Genomic DNA, 18,711 nt, shown 5'->3' on the forward strand with positions numbered 1-18,711 from the left:
ACTTTATAATTACTTTCAGGACATAGCGTTTTGTAACCTTTTGCCAATCTAAATGTTTTCCTTCATGTAGTTGCTTTTTTGTGTGCCAGTTTGTAAGGAAGCGTGCCAAGGTTAACACAACACAGGCGGTACTTTTGCCTATGGACCAGGGACACGCGGCCAACGATTAAAACCTCAACAACCTCGAAAATATATAACTCCTTTTCTCAAAAATATAATACATGAGATAACCATTTTTCTCTCTCTCAAAAATATACCACCTTTTCTCAATAATCCATCCATCCATCCATCCATTTTCTGAGCCGCTTCTCCTCACTAGGGTCGCGGGTGTGCTGGAGCCTAGCCCAGCTGTCATCGGGCAGGAGGCGGGGTACACCCTGAACTGGTTGCCAGCCAATCGCAGGGCACAAACAAACAAACAACCATTCGCACTCACAGTCATGCCTACGGGCAATTTAGAGTCTCCAATTAATGCATGTTTTTGGGATGTGGGAGGAAACCGGATTGCCCGGAGAAAACCCACGCAGGCACGGGGAGAACATGCAAACTCCACACAGGCGGGGCCGGGGCTTGAACCCGGGTCCTCAGAACTGTGAGGCTGACGCTCTAACCAGTCGTCCACCGTGCCGCCTTTCTCAATAATATACAAACAAATTTTGTTCTTGAAACATCTGACTTTCTGTTCTCAAAAAACAAAATTTGAGTTGCAACAGAAAAACTTCTTTTCCAAAAATTATACAACCTTTTTCTCAAAAAACAATTATTTTCTTTAAAAAATATGATTTTATTTCTTGAAAATGTACAACTTTTTTAAAAAATTACACTGTGTTTTCAAAATTCTAAAGAACAAAAGACAACAAAAATAGTTTCCAAAATATACATATTCTTATACTTTTCTCAAATATATACAACTTCATTAAAAAGCTACTTTTATTTCTCAAGTATAAAACTACGTCTTTTTCCGGTATTCTCGAAATAATACCTTTTTTCATTGAAACAGATTTTTTTTTCTCTGAAATGTATGCCTTTTTCTCACAGTCACACTTTTTTCTCAAAATTATCCGTCTTTTTTCTTGTTTTGTTTTGCCAGGGTGTCCACAGGCGGAGGAGTTAAGCACCGAGCGGGTCCACTCAGCGATGGAGTGTATGTTCGAGACCCTCCGCGGGCTGCGCCACTCCCGAGATCACCTCAAGCAACTGCGTCGCGTCTACACGGCCAGCGACGGCGTCCACCAGGTAACAGACTAACTCGTGCAAATTTCCAAATAGGGGAAGTCCTGGAACATTCTAGTATTAAAGCACTTTTTAATCATGTATGTGTAATACTACTATTTTATGCTTGCATCACTTCAACAGCCTCCTGGTCTATATCTAGTCATCCTTTTTTATATAACAGTAAGAGAAAAAAAAAGGTTAGTCCTTGAAAATTCTAAATGTTTCACAGACAAAAACTGTCTTGCTATGTCGACGTGAGCCTCCACAAACTTGTTTATGTGGGTAAATGTTGAGTCACATCTTACGTAAATGTTACAAACACAAACTAACTGTATCCAGGCTTCTGTTTGTCCTTTTTCTAACTTAAAAAAAATAATAAAGAGGCTCCAGCTGGATTTTATACCAACTAAAGCTAGATACATAAGGGTTTTGGTTAGTTTTGAGCCCTAATTGAACTTCTCCAGCCTCCAGATAGTCTTCACAATAAGAAAATTAGGTGGCAAGCCTACTGTACAAGGGTTCTAGTTTGTTTTTAGCCCTAAGTTAATTTCACTAGCCTCCAGGTAGTCTTTACACTAACAAAATGAAGTAGCAAGCTTACTACGCAAGGGTTCTAGTTAAATCTGAGCCTTAACTTAACTTCACTAGCCTCCAGGTAGTCTTTATACTTAACAAAACGAGCTAGCAAGCTTACTACGCAAGGGTTCTAGTTCGTTTTGAGCTCTAACTTAACTTCGCTAGCCTCCAGGTAGTCTTAACTACTCGGTAGACTTCTTTCTAGAAGTCAAAACGAGCTAACAATCTTACTACACAAGGGTGCTAGTTAGTTTCAAACACTAACTTAGCGTCACGCCCCTTAATTGCACACATACAAAATTGAAGTTGTTGTTCTGACTCGGCTTGTCCCAAAGTACACTAATTACTTTTTGTAAAACCAGTGTATTTCATTACATTCTCTTTTTATTTGTATTTAATACTGTGCTATTTTTAGTAATTAAAAAGATGCAAGAAACAATTATTTATTTTTTTTTTTTTTTTTTTGGTTCAGAACGAATTAATGGCATTTCAATTCATTTTAATGGGGGAAAAAAAATAGGCGGCACGGTGGACGACTGGTTAGAGCGTCAGCCTCACAGTTCTGAGGACCCGGGTTCAATCCCCGGCCCCGACTGCGTGGAGTTTGCATGTTCTCCCCGTGCCTGCGTGGGTTTTCTCCGGGCACTCCGGTTTTCTCCCACATCCCAAAAACATGCATAAATTGGAGACTCTAAATTGCCCGTAGGTGTGTCTGTGAGTGCGAATGGTTGTCTGTTTGTATGTGCCCTGCGATTGGCTGGCAACTAGTTCAGGGTGTGCCCCGCCTCCTACCCGATGACAGCAGGGATAGGCTCCAGCACGCCCGCGACCCTAGTGAGGATAAGCGGTTCAGAAAAATGGATGGATGGATGGGGAAAAAAATATTTGCTATATGAGTAAATTGAGTTATGAGCTTGGTCACGGAACAAATTAAACTCATAAGTCAAGGTACCAGTGCATATCAAAATTGTAGTCAATAATTACGGTAATCTAAGATGTGTCAAAGGGCTGGCTAACTTTGTTAATACAAGGAAGCTAAATTTGGGTTCCAGTTAGTCATTATGCTAACAGGTGCTAACCGTAGCCAAGTTGTGGCTTGTCTCTATGTCAACCATGTTCTGTTAGCTCCTAGAACATTCCATTCCCAAACATGTTTCATGTCCTGCTATATTCATGTAATGGGCTGTTTTTATCGAATTAATTTCACCAATCCACGTCTCTGTGCGCCAAGAAAAATCCCGCTTGGGACGAAAAGCGATACGGACGTGCGCTCACATGCTGCTAGCAGAAACGGGTAGGAGTCGGTCATGTTACTGTTGTTGTGGGTGGGTTTTTTTTCTTTTTTTTCTTTTTTTTTGCCAGAGGTTTTTTTTGTCGGGGATGTTATTCAAGTGGGACAGATGTTGTTGTGGTGTTGCCGTTGTTTTGTTTACCTCCCACTTGACCCATTTTGCAAAGTCGCTAAGTGCTAGTTGATGCAATTAGTCATGGAAACCATTGGCGAGTGGGATGCTCGCACTGCATACTACGGTGAGCAGTATGCATATGTCATCATCTAAACAATCCATTGCCTTCATTTAACCGCCAAGGGCTTTATTTACTGAACCGCAGATGGGCAGAGGCGTTTATTAAGAGGCAAGGACTTTATTTTTGGAATACAGTGAACCCTGCCATATTGCGGTTCATCATTCGTGCCCCCACTTTAGCAAAGATTTTTAATTATTTTTGAGGTTTTTTTTTAAGTATACAGGCACTCAAGACTGCTATATAGCCACTCCACATAGCCAGTATGCTAACAACAGCTAACTCTTACCCAAGGTTCTCGCAGGTCTTTATGCTGACTGGGTCTAAACTACAGCCAGTCTGTGTGCTAATAGAAGCTAACTGTGGAAACGTTCAAGCTAATTTTTAAGTGAACACAAGACCACTATGTCCACTACATATATTCGGCATGCTAACTGTAGCCAAGGTTCTGGCTAATCTTTACGATAACTGTATTTGAACTCCAAAGAGTCTTTATGCTAAAAGAAGTGAATTGTGTCTGAAACTGGAGTCAGACATTATGCTCATAGAAGCTAACTGTTTCTAAGCTCAAGACAACTATACCAACTCCATGTATATCTATATCCAGGGTCCAGTTAGCCGTTAGCTAACACTTGTTTATGCGTCTCGTCAGGTGCTGCTGTTTCGTAACATCCACGTGTGAACAATAGCGTCTTTACTGCTATTTTTTTTCTCGTAGGAAAAGCTAAGCTTTTATTTGGCTGTGACTAATTGGGACATGCCGTTAATTTAAGGGAAACACGGTAAATTACATGCATAAGATAGAGAGTCATCTACCTGACTATTTTAGGATTCTGTCTCCGAGGACGTCAAACTGTGTCAGGTGTTATCGAGAAAAAAGCCTGGAATGGTCACCGTGTTAGCTTTGAGACTATAAATGGTGCATTCCTGGTACAGGGGCTTGAGCTGTATTCCCTTTTAGGAATATCAGCTGACTTCTCTTTTTTTATCCTGTGTCAAGAAAGTCCGTCCAGTGGAAATGTATGCAAATATTTGAAGCAGACAACTTTAGTGCAAGGATGTGATTTAAAGGAGACATTGCTTGTCCAGCCTTCAAGTGTGAAATGATCCAACCAAGTCAATCTTTTGTGAGCTCCCTATTGTTGAAAAAGTGTCCGTGAGCGAGCCCTTCGGAATTTTTCTGAATTGTAATGTCGGTTTTCAATAATTTCTCCGCCCGTGTCTTGGCAGCAAGACTGTGAATTTCCTCCGGCTGGACTACTCGAAACCAAAAGCTAAGCACAGCTGCACCACATGCACAGATCTGCTACACAAATTGACAAGTGTAATTCGGTGGCTTGATGACGAAGTGTTCGGAAGTGCTGCCTCCACGAATGAAAATTCAATCCATGCTTTCACTGTCTTTATGGGTACTTGCCTTTTCCTTCACACACTGGGCTGAAGGAGTAATCTCTCGTTTTGTCAAAACCCCATAACGCTATCCCCGATTGTCATGGTAACGAAAACCATACTTGCAGCGAGGGGGGAAGTCTTAAAAAAAGATCTGGAGGCTTAAAGTGTGAGTGCTGTCATTGTTGATACTTGGGGTATATTTACAATTGTAAACATGTCACAGTAACATGTAATTGGGCAACTTGGTGATGAAGTTCTGCGTCCATGAGCGAAAATACAATCCATGCTTTGACTGCCCTTATGGGTACTCGCGTTACCCTTCACATTCTAGGATACAAGTAGCAGGAGTTCACCTTGTCGTAACATCCGAGCGCGGCCCTCACTCATCATGATGACAAAAGCCGTATTTGGTGTTGGCCCTCCAGTAGAGGGAGGCGGGGTGAGCAGTGGCTCATTTGCATGAGACAGGACCACCCCCTCAAAACAGGAAAAAAGTCGGGAGAAAATGTACTGTGATCCTTGAACCTTGGGATATTTGGTCAAAAATTGTGGGAAAAATTATTCGCCTCCACACTGAATTGTTGGTGATAATGTAGAATCGCTTGCTTTTTTCCCCGTGTTTTAGGTCACCATAACTTGACTTAACTATGTGCTTTAATGCGGACTCTTTCGATTCACACGAGCTCACGACATGTTGCCGTTTTAAAGAGATTTGAGGAATTTTCAACTTAATTCACCTTTTTTACACGCCAATTTGAGTTAGCTCACTGGGCCACCCCAGTTCACGATCACCCCGATTATATGATTCCACTTTTCATCCATAAGCCGCTGTTGTTCTTGTCGCTATCTAAATAGCGCCACCTATGGCTTCGGCATGTCCTCGACACCCATTCTCATTGTGTTTTTTTATTTGTCGTTTTTGCAGGCTACCTATCGCCCTTTCCTGCGACAGATCCTGCAGGAAGTCTTCCACCCCGACAGGCACGAATGTCTCGACATCGAGCACATGTCCGGGGGCCTCGCGGATCTCCTGAAGACAGGCTTCAGCATGTTCATGAAGGTCAAACAATATACATTGACGCAGTCCTCGACGTCAATTTCACTTGGCAACGAAATTTGGTAGATGTGTCTTTCTTGAGTTAGCCGACAAAAAAGTCTCAAGAACCCATGCTCGAAAAGACACAGGATGTCAGCCATTTTGATTTGAAGCGGCCAAAAAACAGCTCTGTTAGCAACCCCGAACTTTATTGAAAATTCTGCCCCTAAAGCCAGTTTCACATCGTTACATGAATTTGGTAGACATATCTGGTAGGTAGGTAGGTAGGTAGGCATACCAGCTGTAGACACACAAAAAAGTCCATTCCTGAAAAGACACTGGAAGTCTGACATTTTGGTTTATAGCAACCAGAAATTTACCCCAAGAAATTAGCTTGGTAATGCTCCCCCATACTTTTCTGAAAATTCAGTCCCCAAAGCCAATTTCACGAAGCAACATGAAATTTGTTAGGCATGTCTATCATGAGTAGACACAAAAAAAGTGGCAAGAACTCATGCCAGAAAAGACACAGGAAGATTTTAGTGATGTGAATGCCCTTTAGAAAGTGCTTTGTACTAATCTTAGCCCCCCCCAAAAAAATCACATTTGACAGCTTTCCCTTCCAAATAAATTCACCAAATGTTGTGCTCGTTCAGGTGAAAATGTGTATTTGGTAAGTGATGTGGAAGTAATCCCCAAAAATGGAAACTTGACACCTGTTTGTTTCCTTCTAGTGCACCCCCCCAAAGTTCTGTGAATGGTGCATAAATCAACCAAAGATACTTAGAACATGAACAAACAGGAAATAATCCTATTTAAATTTGTAATAATGCTGTACAATAGATGAAATACACGAGACCACACACCAAACGGGATTGTGTTCCGCTAAGTAAGAGTCACCGTTAAACACCGCCTTGATTATTCCTGCTTTTCTTCCGTGGCGTGTCGAGCTCCTCCGTGGCGGACGCGCAGACCTCAACTTGTGGGTTGTGTTAATATTTTTTCTTCTTGCCACTGATGTTTTCGTGCAATATACATGTAACTACGGCCCAGTGGGAAGTAAATACCCGTCCGCGGTGTGTTTATCCCACATCTGGGCCTGCTTAAAGTGATGATTACCCTTGGGGAGGACGAATTAGAGCGCTTGCATAACTCTGGCCTGATTTTAGGCAAATTAATAAGAGACTTGGACCCGCTCAGACTGGCTAAAGGTAGAAAAGTGAACTTTGGGGCAGTTTATGCCATTAAAACACAGCAGTTAAAGTTCTTTTTTATCCACATCCTCAGTGAGAGATGAAACGATGGGAAAAATGTCATTTAACGATTATAGTGAGCTCAACGACCAATGACAACTACAACCCTCAGAGACGCGAAAAACGGTAGGAACGATAAGGAACATTTTAAACTTCAGTACTTACTGTAATCGCGGTTTATCGTAAACCCTAAACTGCTTCATCCCTCTGTTTAACTGGATCTACTACAGCATCATATATTGTATACAATTGTATATGAAGTACGGAGACTTGGAGAGCTGCTGGAGCTTTCCTCAAAGTGTCATCTTAAACCAAGTGAATGCGTTTGTCAGCACGTTATGTGCTCGCTGTGCGCAGTTTGGACTGCGTCGGACGCTGACACAACACAAAAGTCTTTTACATTTCCATCCATGAAGCACGCCGCTAAGGTTTTTACCTTCAAGCAGTTCATTTTTTTCCAGTGGATACAGTGGAAATTGAAATAATCTGGTTTGGGAGGAATTTTTGCCATCATAGAACCTTTTTGGACTACAGAAATAATTCTTAACTGTCATGCAAGTATAGAAATAAGTTAACCACTTGATATAAATATTGTGTGCACAAATCTTATCTGGTGCTTTTCTTGTGACTTTCAGCTTGTCATACAAAAAAAGTACTATATAAAAAATACCCATATATTGGAAAGAAAATACTAACATTTTTGATGAAAAATTAAAAAAAATATATTAGACAGTACAAAATAAGAAGAATACAAAATATGAGACAAAAAAAGACAATGACCCTAAGCACACAGCTAAAATATATACCTACTGGGGGCGTGCCTTTAGCGTCCTCCTTCACGCGCACCCTTCCCCCTTGAAGTCCGCATGCTGTCCTCAGCCACGTCCGCTTTTATATATAAGCAGCGTGTCGGCAGGAAATGATCCCAGTCAGTCAAGCGGAGCGATCATCACTCAACAACATTTATAGATTTTGGAACTCGGTGCACAAATAAGGCGCGCCGCATTAAAAGGGACCCCGTCCATTTTGGAGAAAATGTAGGACTTTTAAGTGCGCCTTATGGTCGTGAAAATACGGTGTGTATGTGTATATATATATATATATATATATATACATACATACATACATACACTGACGTCAAAAAATTTACCACCTACGGGTAATTTAGAGTTTTTGGAATGTACCCGGAGAAAACCCACGCAGGGGCGGGGAGAACATGCAAACTCCACACAGGTGAGGCCGGATTTGAACCCGGTTCGTCAGAACTGTGAGGCTAATGTGCTAACCATTCTTCCACCGTGCCGCCAAAATAATATATTAAAACAAAAAAGAAAATATAATATCTTAGAAAACAATCCATCTTGTCATTTGATTGAGCATTTGTCTATAGAGAGAACATCAAGGGTACGGCATGAAAGAATATGAAAAGCATATCGCACCTTACCTCGCATCCTCCTCTAAGCTCCGCCCCCTGCAGGTCCCATGGTTGTGCACATGGTCACACTCGTATGCCTGCACATGGCTGCTGCGTGTTGTCGAGCGCCCGCTGACACACACACAAAGCAAGAGAGCAAAACACACTGGCGACACATGTCGACTCATCCCCGCCGTCTGTCGCTTCACGTGTACCGCCGCCCCCGCCCGCCTCGGCCAATCGCACACGGCCCACAGCGGCCCTGCTGTTCATCTTGAATTGCCACTTCACACGGTGCCGTTGATTCTCTGTGGATTCCTCGTGTGTGTGCGTGTGTGTGTGTTATATGAGAGCTGCTTAGACGTCCACGTGTCATGACAGCAGGGTGTGAAGAGTAAGGTTTTTTTTTTTGCAGCCTTGTGTGGCACCTACACTTCACAATGAGCACCCCAGGTCGCATAAGCATGCGGGCAGGAGGCGGCAGGCGTAACACCACCGGCTGATTCTTATCCCCTTAAACTAAGGCGCGTTCTTAATTAAGTAAAGATTCGGGTGACTTTGAACCGAAAAGTTTACAAATCTGGCAAAAACAAAAAAAAACATGGCCAAAAAATGACAGTAATATGACCAAAACAATGGGCAAATAAGATGACAATAACCTGATTAAAACTACAAAAACTATATCTTCAACAAAATCAAATCAAAACAGAAATCGAACAAAGAATAGACAAAAAGCTGACAAGAATACAGAAAATACAAATTTAAAAAAATAAACACACGAAACAAACTGGTCAAAAGTGGCGTGGGAGTACATGTTGGGTCACAAAAAGAAGTCAAACAATTGCTGCAAATCTGTTTGTTTGTTTTGGGGGAGGGGGGTTTTCAAAACAAAAGGACAAAAATGGGCAAAAAAATGCTAAAATATGACAAAAACCTGATTTAATTTTTTTTTTAATGACATTTTTTTTAAATAAATAAATAATAATAGTAATAATTTTGAAAGAAATGGCAAAAGAAATACAAAACTGACAAATTGAAAAAGTTTACCAAAAATTACAAAAATCTGACAGAAATATGGTAAAAATTAGGGGGGGGGAGTTGACAAAAAAATTATTAAAACTACTTCAAAAACTTTTTTTTTTTAAATTAGGCGGCATTGACAAAACAAAACTGGCATAAAAGTGCACACATCTGGCAAATGAATGACAAAAAAACTTTTTTTTTTTAAGAACAGACAAGGCAGACAAAAATACAGCAAAAACAAATTTACATGATCACGAAAAGAAGGTAAAAACACCAGAGAAAAATATAACAAAAAAATCTGGTGACTGTCGACATTTTTTACATATCTGGCAACAAATCCGAAGAAAAAAGAAGTCTGAACTGCCCGACAATGGTTTTCTACATCACAAAACTCGTTGAAGCAGGACGAGTACATGTTGCGGGTTCCGCTGTTAGCACAATTGGGTACATGGCGACAATTGGGGGAAATAAAAGAAAATTCACCCAAATGAAATTGCTTCTTCCTTGGTCTAAATGTTTTGTGTAGCAATTGGTTAATTATTGCGTACTAATACACTCCCCTATGCCGCCCCCACCCTCAGGTGAGCCGCCCGCATCCCAGCGACAACCCGCTGGTCTTCCTCTTCCTAGTGGGCGGAGTCACACCCTCGGAGCTCCGCCTCGTCAAGGAGACCTTGGCCAACTTGAAACCGGAAAGTCAGGTGAGCCGAACACATTCAGGGCCAGATAGTTGGTCTTCTTTTTAGGAAATTGCATCATCCATACTGTTATGTCTTTTTTTGCATGTGCAACATGGATTGATTTTGTTCTTTTTAGGAAAGTGGAACATGGACAGTTTTCGTTTTAGGAAATTGTATTTTCAGTAGTTTGTCGTCTTTTTCAGAAAGTGCAACATAGATCGATCTTTTTTTGTGCAACATGGATCTCTTTAAGAGGTGCAGCATACGTTGTTTGCCTTCTTTTAAAAGAGTTTCTGGAGTGGTGCATTTTTAGAATATCAGTGCTAAGTAAATATTTTAATAATTTTGTAATTGATTTATTCATTGAAGCATTCATATTAATTTGTGCCTTGATTTTTGCAATGGTACTAAGAATTTCTTCAAGGGGCTTAAATCATACAGTTTAAAGATGCTAAATACGAATACGAACTTAACATATTATATCATGGATAAACGGGGCTGCACTGTGATTGGCTCACGACCAGTTCAGGGTCTACCCCGCCTCTCGCCCGAAGATAGCTGGGATAGGCTCCAGCACGCCGGAGGATAAACCGGTACAGAAAATGGATGGATGCATGGGTGGATGGATGGAAGGATGGATAGATGGATGGATGGATAAACGGGGCCAAGAGCGCTTCTGACAGGACTCAAAAAGGTTTCATGTCAGAGCCTGCGACGCATCACGACCAAAACAAGATTGGCATCCAATAGTGTGAGACTTACATTACTCACATACATCAACTTTAAACTGACAAAAGTATTCATTTCTGCGACCTAATGGGCCAGGCAGTGTAGATGTCGCCAAATACTGGCCTGGCATTTTCAGTCATTTTCGCTGATGTTGTGACATTCTAGCAGCCCCGATTTCCCAGCTTGGTGATTGAAAACGTGAGTACGTGCACATAGCATTGCCCTCAATACCCAGATGGATCTCTCTCCAGTCCGCCGATGTCTGCCAGCGGTATGCAAATGAGCCCAAGTATCGAGCCTGCTGCAGATGACGGCAAAGACGGATGCAGGCAGGGGCGAGGTCGGCCTTGTCGGCTCGTTGTAAGGCAAGCAAGCGCGTAGGCGGCCAGTAGCAAGCAGAGCTTTGAAAGCTTTAGGGACTCTGATCACAGAATACACATTATGTAACTTTTCCTCACGCAGTATTTACTCTAGCAGCTTTGTCAAAGCACAAAAGTTGATTTATCGGTCGTCGCGCCAACACCGCGTAGACATGGACCGGAAAACAGTTTGAGGGTTTTTTTTTTCCATTTCTTTCATGTCCAGCTTAAGGTCCATGTACTAGTATGCTATTTGTCCTCACTAGTACGATGACTTTGTCTTACTAATAATGTTCGCCCCCCCCCCCTCTTTTTGCCTACGAGTACAACCTTAAGATGGATAACAAATAAATCCTAAAAACGGCTTTTATTCAATATGACTAGTAACATGCAGTTGTACTACTAGTATGCCAAGGTTGTCTTACGAGTGTGCAGAAATGTCATGGACTTGTGGGGGAAAAAATGATTCGTAAGCCGTTCGTTCTAGTAGTGTGCCTAAGTCATTTTATTCAAATTACTACACTAGTGTTGAATTGTCTTATTAGTGAGGACAACTAGCGTACTACTACATAAACAAGGCTATTGGATAAATGCTCAAATTGCTTTCCATAGTGTGCTAGTGACATTCTAAAATTCTACTTGTTAACATCTAGCGCTTCACTCGGAGTACTAGTAGTGTGCAGATGTCAACTAGTGCACAGTGCTTCACTAGTAGCACGTAATTGTCCTTCTAGTGTGCCCTAGTCATTCTACTAGTTTGCTGAATTGTGGTACTAGTGGGTGTAGTCTATATTCCCAATTTTACACACCTGCTGCCAAGAGGTCTTCCTGGTCAGGCTACACAAAAAAACATTTGTAACATTAAACCAATCATAAAATATTCATTTTTAAACATGAATCTTTGGAGGGTTTTTTTTCATCTGCTTTGTAGGGGTTAAAAAAAAAGAAAACGATAACTCGGATTGAAGCGACCTGTCCTTAAAAGGACGTGAGCACGCGCAGCAGCAGAACGCTACTCTCGATTTCTCCATTTCAAAGCAAATGACATCAGCGTTGCTACGGGAACGTCCGCAACGCGACGTGACAAAGCGAGCAAATATGAGCTGAATATGAAAAATTAACTGGTCAATATGAAAAAGCCAAGCCGGTAAATTTGTACTTTTGTTGTGCGGCATTTGGAAGGCATTTAAGAACATTTTTGGGTTTTTTTTTACCTCTGATTATACTTTTTTTGTCCCATCAACTACTGAAAGTAAGAATGTGTAAAGTGGGGAATGTGAGTTTCAATACTTTATTCAATATAAAAAAGAACTATTATCTTGCTTTTCTTAAATGCATTTTTTAATTGAAATGTTATTTTTAATATTGTACATATATTTTTGCAAAATATATAGATTTTTTTTAATGAAATATAAAAATGAGAATAGTCGTACATATTTTAATTCAATAAAAAAGGCTGTTTTTTTAAAACAAATGTATTTTTAATACATATTTTTAAAAAAATCTATAAAATAAGTTTTATTTTTAATCATAATGTGTAAGAATGATATGTATTTTTAATATGCATATTTTTAGGAAGGTGTGGTCATAATATTCATACATATTTTGATTACATTTCCTAAAAAAAACATTTTTAAAACATTTAGGAAAGTGCAAACATGGAACGTTTGTGTTCATTTTAGGGGGAAAAAAACACTGGCTAGTTTGTCCTCTTCTTAGGGAAATGCAGCAGAGATAGTTTCTTATTTTTAGGGCTGTGCATAATGTTTTATTTTGTATTTGATTTTCAACATATTTTTTAAATGTCCAGAAGTTAGGTGTTTTATTGTGAATTAAAATGTATAAAACTATTTTTAGGTTGAATACATACAGTATATTTTAAGAATATATATAAAAATACAAATTGGGATACTTATTTTAAAATAGAATTTCTAATCATTTTTTTAAACATTTTCTTTATATTACAAAGCCATTACTGCTCAGTTTTGATGGTCTGTCAGCAATCCCTTGATTTGTTTTGCTCCAAGAGGGCCGAAATATTGAAAACAGCTCTCAGTGCGATTCTCACTCCGCCACTGCAAATTGAATTGTGCCGTGTGGCTGGAACAAGTGGGGTGGGGGGGACCTGGATTGCGTCTCATCGCCGAGTGTGTCGCTGGTGTGTTTTCCGCCGCAGGTTCTGGTCCTGTCCACCAGGCTGCTGAGACCCGCCGACGTTCCCGAGCTGCTCTTCGCCGCCCAAAGATTGACGCCCGACATCGGCGTATGAGGTGCCGGCCAAAGAAGTACTTACACTGTGTACTTAAGTAAAACTACAGATACTTATGGGGAAAAAAGAAGACTTCCACATTGAACTGTAGATTAACTAAAATGTAATTACCATTATTCACCGAGCATTCTTTAACTGCGGGATGTCATCGGATGCATCAGTTTTCAATAAAACACGCACGCTGTACGTGGCATTGACAGCTCAGAGAGCTCATTAGAGGCCAAGGTGTGAATAGAGCAGTGATTCTCAACCAGTGTGCCCATGGCACATTAAGGTGCCGTAAGAGCTCTTCAGGTGTGCCGTGGGTAATTATCAAATTTCACTTTATGGTCGAAATTTTTTTTTTCACATCAAATAATGTATCTTTGTTCATCAATCTATGTCAGCGATGTATAGTGACAGACAGAACAAATAAATACTCATCTACGTATTAGATGGCAAAAAGTACATAATGGACATGTCTATCCACTTTTTGTGACATTTTTGTATGGCGGTGCGCCGTGAGATTTCTCAAATGTGAAATATGTGCCCCGGCTCAATAAAGGTTGCGAATCGCTGGAATTGAAAGAAGGCCTCTCCATTAGCATTAGCACACCAAAGCGGAGAAAAGTCAAAAGTCGTCACGGTCACGTCAGAAACACCTCAACCCCGGGAAAAAAAAAAGACTTGTTACTAAAGGGGTTGTTTAACCCATAACAAGGGAAAACGTGTTCTCGTGGTTGGGGCATCGACAACTACGAGCCTGGCATGCATATAGTATTACAGCTTTTTGTTGTTGTTATTTTTGTACATAAACATCTCGAAGATGGCAGTTCAGGAGACCATACAAAAAAATACAATAGATTAATTATTCATATAAATCTTTTTTTTTTTTTTTACGAATAACAATAATAGCAATAATATTCAAATGTTCATTATAATAATGAAATATTTAATCATGAAATATATAAATAGTATAAATTAAAATAAATACGAAATAATTGTTAATTACGAAAAAGAAATAGTTTAAAATTAAAACACAATTCAAAATATAAAAAATAGTGTATAAATTCTAAATAACAATTGGATACATAAAAGAATATGCAATTAAAATATACATGATTATGTTTTATAATAAATGAAAAATAAAGGAAACACTGAACAGAATTGATCATAATAGTAGTAGTACAATTTGTAAGTTAAAAAGCAAAAATTCTGGTTAAAAAAATAGTAATTTCATTTTTTTAAATAAGTGATAAAGAAAAAAATAACTTGCAATAAAAAATTTTTAATAAAGATTACAATATACTGTATATACTAAAGTGATGGTTAGTTATTAATAAAGTGAAAACATCAAATTTTAATAAATACACTACAAATATTTGTAAACATATTTTTATAATACAAATGGAAAATTTAAAAACATGTATAAAATCACCAAAACAGCCACAATTTAGTTGGATGGGTTCCAGCTTCTTTTTGAAAATGTCGAAACTTTCAAATAATTTTTTTTTTAGTGGTGTCTCAAATAATATGTCTTGTCCTTCAGCAAATACTTGTGGACCTACTCATGAAGCTGTCATAACACAGCTGCATTAAGGCAAAACTTTTTTTCTGTTTGTCTTCTTTGGAGAGCGAGCGCTCCTTTCTCTGCGCAGAAGTCTTTCACAAAACAAGCAAGGTCAGCGCTGTGAAATGGCCGTCTGTCAAGACGTCATCATCGTCCAACGTGGCGCTGTGCCTCCTCGTAACGCTCTTCTGCACTTCTGGAGCGACACAGCAAACTAAACGTTATTTGAAATTCTATTAAGGATAAGCAGTGTAGCAAATTGATATTTTTTATAAACTATATATTTTTAAAATAGTTGGAAGTGTAGAACATTGTTTTTATGAAGACAAAATATACAGTTTTGGTATTGTCAGTACAATAATTTATAAATACATGAAAATTATATTTTGAATACATCTTTAAAGTAATTTAAATATATTGTAATTAGTTTTTATAAAAATAAAAAAATATTTCCAGAATGTATATTTTTAATAATTATATAAAATGGGGATTTAGTACCTTTTTATATAAATGTTATACAAATAAAGGAATGCTCAGTTGGGATTAACGGTCATCTTTTCAACTTTTTAAATTGTAGTTTTACTGCACCACACTGAGCCGTTTCAAATATTTTGGTGCCCATGTTTAGCGCCACGAGGGCCAAAATATTCTAAACAGTTCTGCAAAAAAAAAATTATAATTATTGGAGAGTGTTGAAAGAAAAAAAGAAAAGACAAAATCGGATTCATCCTTTTATTGTGAACACAAACCTTGTGAACCGTTGACAAATAAATACCACCAACAACAACAACAACAACAGGCCCTTGGGCCCCACAGTGTTTAAAGTGCATCAGTGATAACAACGCTGCCATGCTACACCCCGCCGCCATTTGTGTCCCGCCTCGTGTGTGTGGTGGCGGAGCAGTCTGGAGGAACGCCTGCTGCCTTTCGACAGGCAAAACGAGAAGAGCGCCTCACAATCGTCGCCGGCTTCCTCATTCAGGACGTCACTTGAGAAGCAGCTTCTCGGAAACCCCCCCAAAAAAAAACTAATCCCACTGCAAAGCGGAAGGCCTCACACAGAGGTGACTGTCCGGACCTTGGCGGAGAGCGCCTGCTTGAAGCGCCTCTTCAGGTCCTGCATGTTGGGCGACTTGGGCCGCCGTTTCTCGGCGGGCGCGGGCGGCGCCGACTGGGGGGGCCGCTGCTTGGCCAGCTGACAGCACAGCCGGTGGAAGGCGTCGTGCACCCGGCTGTAGTCCTCGCTGGCCGACACCTCGTAGAAGGCGCAGCCCAGCGTGGTGGCCAGCAGGGGGCCCTGCTGGGGGTCCACGCGGCGCAGGTGGACCAGGTCCGCCTTGTTGGCCAACAGGACCACAGGGGGCCCGCCGCTGCTATTACCGCACCGTGTCACGCGTTGATGCAACTGCGACACCAGGTCGAAGCTGCGGCGATCCGTGACGGAGTACACCAGCACCACTGCGTCGGCCCACTGCAGGGAGCACGACACGTGGTCGGGGAGGACTGCGCCGTTGTCGCTCATCTGGAAAACCAAAAGCCAGGTTAGTTTGTTTTTTTTGGGGGGGGGGGGTATGTCAGGTGACCTGATCAACCGATCCTAACACCAACTGAGCCCCTGAGAACTAGAGTGGGCCAACTCCATTGTTTGTTATTCTTAAGCTTTGTGGAAAAATGAATAGAGAAAATACATCTTTCAAATGGACTAAATCAAAGTTTTAGTTCCAATTTTGACACAAACATTGATCGGGCCTACATCCCAGAGCATGAGGTTTAGAGAATGAGAAAGGCACAGAATTGGATCAGAAGGTCAAATCAAGTTCACCTGTAAAGGTTACAGTGTAATTTAGGGTCATCTTGAAATTTGACTTAAAGCCTAAAACATCCCTATCCTACCCTTGACACCAATTGCTACTTTCCTCTGCACCCTGGGAGAGCAGTCAAAGAGAAGATGAGGGTGGAGCTCGTACCTCTACACCGGGCGTGTCCTGAACCTGGAGGCTGACTTGCTCGCCGTCCACCTGGACCTCTCTCGAATACAGGTTGCCTACACACACACACACACACACACACACACACACACACACAGTGCGAGAGAGAGAGAGAGAGAGAAAATGACACTTTTATTCAACTGTATGAGTTTATTTGGGTTTTCATTGAGCTCTCCTACGATGCATTTTGTGTTCTATTACAAGCACTTTTGTAAGTTAGTGTTTTTATACTTCATTTTATTTTAATGCATTTATTTTTTCATATTTACAAAGAGTGGTTTGATTTTACTTAATTTATTGTAATGCATTAATTTTTGTATTAAAATGTACAAAAATATATTTAATATATAATTTCAAATGAATGTATATGAAAATAAGACTTATTTTAATGCATTCCTTTTTAATAAAAAAAATTTGATTTTTGTTTTATATTACGCCATAAATTTTGTAATAACTATACTTTAAAATATTTGTAATGTTTTATATATATATATATATATATATATATATATATATATATATATATATATATATATATATATATATATATATATATATATATATAATATTTGTAATGTTATATATATATAAATAAAATAGAAGGTCTGGGGTGTTATTTTAATTATTTTTTTAAAATCAAAAAATACTTTTAACTGCATTTATTTTTTAAATGTAATATTTCCAGATACGTGTTATTTCATTAAAACCATGCTTGTTTTATTTTTAATGCATGCACTTATAATTACAATTAGTTTTTATTTTAAAGGCATCATTTGCATTGAAATGTATAAAACTATATATGTAATAATAATAATCATAAGTATTTGATAGTTTTAAAATAAATAAATAATATTCTAACCCAAAAGAAATACTCCGCAGTGTCCAAATGTCCGACTCCAGTTTGGTGCTCGTGAACTCACCAGCATTCCTCTCGTAGTCTCCAATGAATCTCCTCGTCAGAAAGCGAACAACGAGCGCTGAAAACGCACCACAAGCGGCCCTTAAATGCCACTCACTAGTAATGCGGTCATGTTTGACGTGAAGTTGAAATTTAGTCGCTTACCGGTTTTGCCCACGCCGCCTCCCCCTATCACGGCTATTTTCATAGCCCGGTTTGGTAGCGAGTAGTCCGGCGTCGCGCACTCCGCGATGGTCGTCATGTTGTGGATTAAACGCATGTTTGTCGCTCTTGTTGTCTTCTCTTCCTCACTCACTGTTAACCGTCCAAGTGTTTTAAAACTCGTAGCAAAACGGCTGCATGTGGTGGAAACAAATAATCCTTCTTTTTGTAAGATAATTGCGAAAAGGAAGCAACACCAAAAAAAAACAAATCTTCAAGTGGACTCAGCTTTGAAGCGGCGCCCGCGGTTTTTATAGGGCAGGCGGCGGTGCTTCCTCCTGATTGGCTGACGGCGGAGGTTGCGTGTTCGTGCTGGCCCCGCCCTCACGTGGATAGCACCTCCCCGTTCCTGCTCCGACAGGTGGCAGCTGATGCTACGGTCACCCTGACAAAAACAAGCTTTCTTTTGAGCTTTTCACCAGCAAAATAACACCTCTTCCCGTACACGGACCTTTGACGTATCAATGAAAGTTTAAACAATGTAAAACCAACGTGTATACTATATGTAAAAAGTTTTTTTTTAATAAAGTGGTACGTGTAAGTGTACTTCCTTGACACCAATTACTACAGTCCTTTTAGCCAGG

General features: G+C 39.9%; 2 protein-coding genes across 3 annotated transcripts in view; one reads left to right on the forward strand and one right to left on the reverse strand.

Annotated features, from left to right (window-relative positions):
• scfd2 (sec1 family domain containing 2) overlaps nt 1–14,023 on the forward strand; it is a 106,095-nt gene extending 92,072 nt beyond the window's left edge. Inside the window, exons 7-10 of one of the 2 annotated variants that reach the window (XM_061684383.1) lie at nt 1,091–1,236; nt 5,633–5,767; nt 10,015–10,134; nt 13,378–14,023. In XM_061684383.1, coding sequence (XP_061540367.1) covers nt 1,091–1,236; nt 5,633–5,767; nt 10,015–10,134; nt 13,378–13,470 — 494 coding nt within the window. In that variant the 3' untranslated portion in view covers nt 13,471–14,023. Of the gene's footprint in view, nt 1–1,090; nt 1,237–5,632; nt 5,768–10,014; nt 10,135–11,093; nt 11,314–13,377 lie in introns of those variants that run through there. The other variant, XM_061684384.1, reaches the window with a different exon arrangement.
• Nucleotides 14,024–15,751: 1,728 nt separating this feature from the next.
• On the reverse strand, nt 15,752–18,345 carry rasl11b (RAS-like, family 11, member B). The gene is made up of 4 exons (XM_061683876.1): nt 18,071–18,345; nt 17,928–17,984; nt 16,987–17,063; nt 15,752–16,541 (listed from the first exon to the last, which is right to left on the reverse strand). Exons 1-4 carry the CDS (start codon nt 18,183–18,185, stop codon nt 16,074–16,076), a joined length of 717 nt encoding a protein of 238 aa, XP_061539860.1. The 5' UTR covers nt 18,186–18,345; the 3' UTR covers nt 15,752–16,073.
• Nucleotides 18,346–18,711: the final 366 nt, after the last annotated feature.

The sequence above is a fragment of the Phycodurus eques genome, chromosome 8 (genome assembly GCF_024500275.1).
Source record: "Phycodurus eques isolate BA_2022a chromosome 8, UOR_Pequ_1.1, whole genome shotgun sequence".
NCBI classification, from domain to species: Eukaryota; Metazoa; Chordata; class Actinopteri; order Syngnathiformes; family Syngnathidae; genus Phycodurus; species Phycodurus eques.

What these genes read in the sequence shown, in the direction of transcription:
- rasl11b (XM_061683876.1), bottom strand. Translation starts at nt 18,185, where the DNA reads ATGCGTTTAATCCACAACATGACGACCATCGCGGAGTGCGCGACGCCG. An exon ending in AGACTACGAGAGGAATGCTG is followed by an intron (nt 17,064 to 17,927) that starts GTGAGTTCACGA and finishes GTGTGTGTGTAG; the next exon opens with GCAACCTGTATTCGAGAGAG. An exon ending in AGGACACGCCCGGTGTAGAG is followed by an intron (nt 16,542 to 16,986) that starts GTACGAGCTCCA and finishes TTGGTTTTCCAG; the next exon opens with ATGAGCGACAACGGCGCAGT.